This window comes from Nematolebias whitei, chromosome 16, assembly GCF_014905685.2.
Source record: "Nematolebias whitei isolate Nwh7 chromosome 16, NemWhi1, whole genome shotgun sequence".
NCBI lineage: Eukaryota > Metazoa > Chordata > Actinopteri > Cyprinodontiformes > Rivulidae > Nematolebias > Nematolebias whitei.
Genome location: NC_056513.1, coordinates 40,097,825 through 40,099,335, shown reverse-complemented (window position 1 = coordinate 40,099,335; position 1,511 = coordinate 40,097,825). Strand labels below are relative to the sequence as shown.

General features: G+C 41.5%; 1 protein-coding gene across 1 annotated transcript in view; it reads left to right on the top strand.

The window, feature by feature from the left end:
- LOC119422513 (slit homolog 1 protein) overlaps positions 1 to 1,511 on the top strand; it is a 285,059-nt gene that overhangs the window by 56,095 nt on the left and 227,453 nt on the right. The window contains exon 2 of the mRNA XM_037689889.1: positions 396 to 467. Within this exon, the coding sequence (XP_037545817.1) occupies positions 396 to 467 (72 nt within the window). The remainder of the gene's footprint in view (positions 1 to 395; positions 468 to 1,511) is intronic.

Below are 1,511 nucleotides of genomic sequence, written 5' to 3'. Positions count from 1 at the left end.
AGTGGAGACAGTGGGAAGAAAAACTCCCTTTAACAGGAAGAAACCTCCAACAGAACCAGCTCAGGACAAGAGACCATCTGCTCTGACCGGCTGGTTGAGAGGACAGGAAGGAGAGACAGAACATGTACCATCAATAGTTTCTGTTTGTTTTTGTTTTGGTGTCAACTTCCCATCCAGAACAGAAGCAATTTGAAGCAAATATTAAAGTGATCATAAATATTTAAAGGTTGATGTTTAACTGTGCCCTGCGCTTTAAGATGCAGTTTTATTTCGCTCAAATGAAAACTCAAATAAACCCACTTGTAGAGTTCTAACCTGGATAAAACAACACAATACAACGTTGATTTCTTGGATTTTCTTTAGTTTAATTTGCGATTGTTTTGTATGTTTTTCAGGGACCTGAATGGAAACAACCTGACCGTCATATCCAAGAAAGACTTCTCTGGTCTCAAATACCTCAGAGTTCTGTGAGTTACACTTTTTTCTCTATTAAGATCTAAGGTATTCATTCTATTCAGCAAATGTTGCATAAAAAAACTATAAAATGCTTTTGTAAGTAATTTTAACAAGTCAAAACATACAAGTGATTGCTGTAAATACAGATACCAAGAAATTGGTATGTACTTTGCAAACACGAAGTTTACTGAAATAACTTGAAGCTGACATAATAACAATTTATTACTTTTTAAATAAGAACAACTTGTGAATTTTGGTTCAACAGAAACATTTTAAACAACAAGCTAATGAATATGGCCTTGTCAAAAAGGATAGTACTCCTAAAAAAGAAGATAAATTGTCCAGTTAAACTTGTTAAAACTAAGATGTTAGTCTGCTGTTTAAAGAGTGAAAAGTAGTCACTGTGCTGCTTGGTATCATGGTGTGTATTGAACATGGACCACAGAAAGCTCAGGAGATGCCTCAGGAGCTTAGAAAAAAGGCTCAGTTGTGGTCTGGAGTTGCTTTGGTGCATCTGGCACTGGGTGTCTTGAATCTGGAATCTGTAAAACAGTGGAGTTCTGTGGGTCAGGTAGAAAGGTTCAGTACAACCCATTGCTCTCCTAGCCGCTCTGGTCCACCAGAAATTCACTGAGACCTACGCAGTCAATTTGCAGCTCGGTTAGATCCACCAGAACCCCACTCTCCAGTCCCTTCCTGCCTCAGGCTCAGGCACCGGCCTGTCATGGCAGCCGTCTCCATGACCCTCCATCTGCCTGCATGGACCAAACTCTACGGAACAGTTCGGTTCTGCGGGGAACTTTGAATGTTCTGTGTCTGCCAGACCCGGATCTGGAGGGCAGTCATCGTCTGTTGCCGCAGTTGTTATTATCATATTTGCTGCTAACAGGACCATGCTGCTAACAGGAACATGCTGCTAACAGGACCATGCTGCTAACAGGACCATGCTGCTAACAGGACCACACTGCTAACAGGACCATGCTGCTAACAGGACCATGCTAACAGGAACACATTGCTAACAGGACCATGCTGCTAACAGGACCATGCTGCTAACA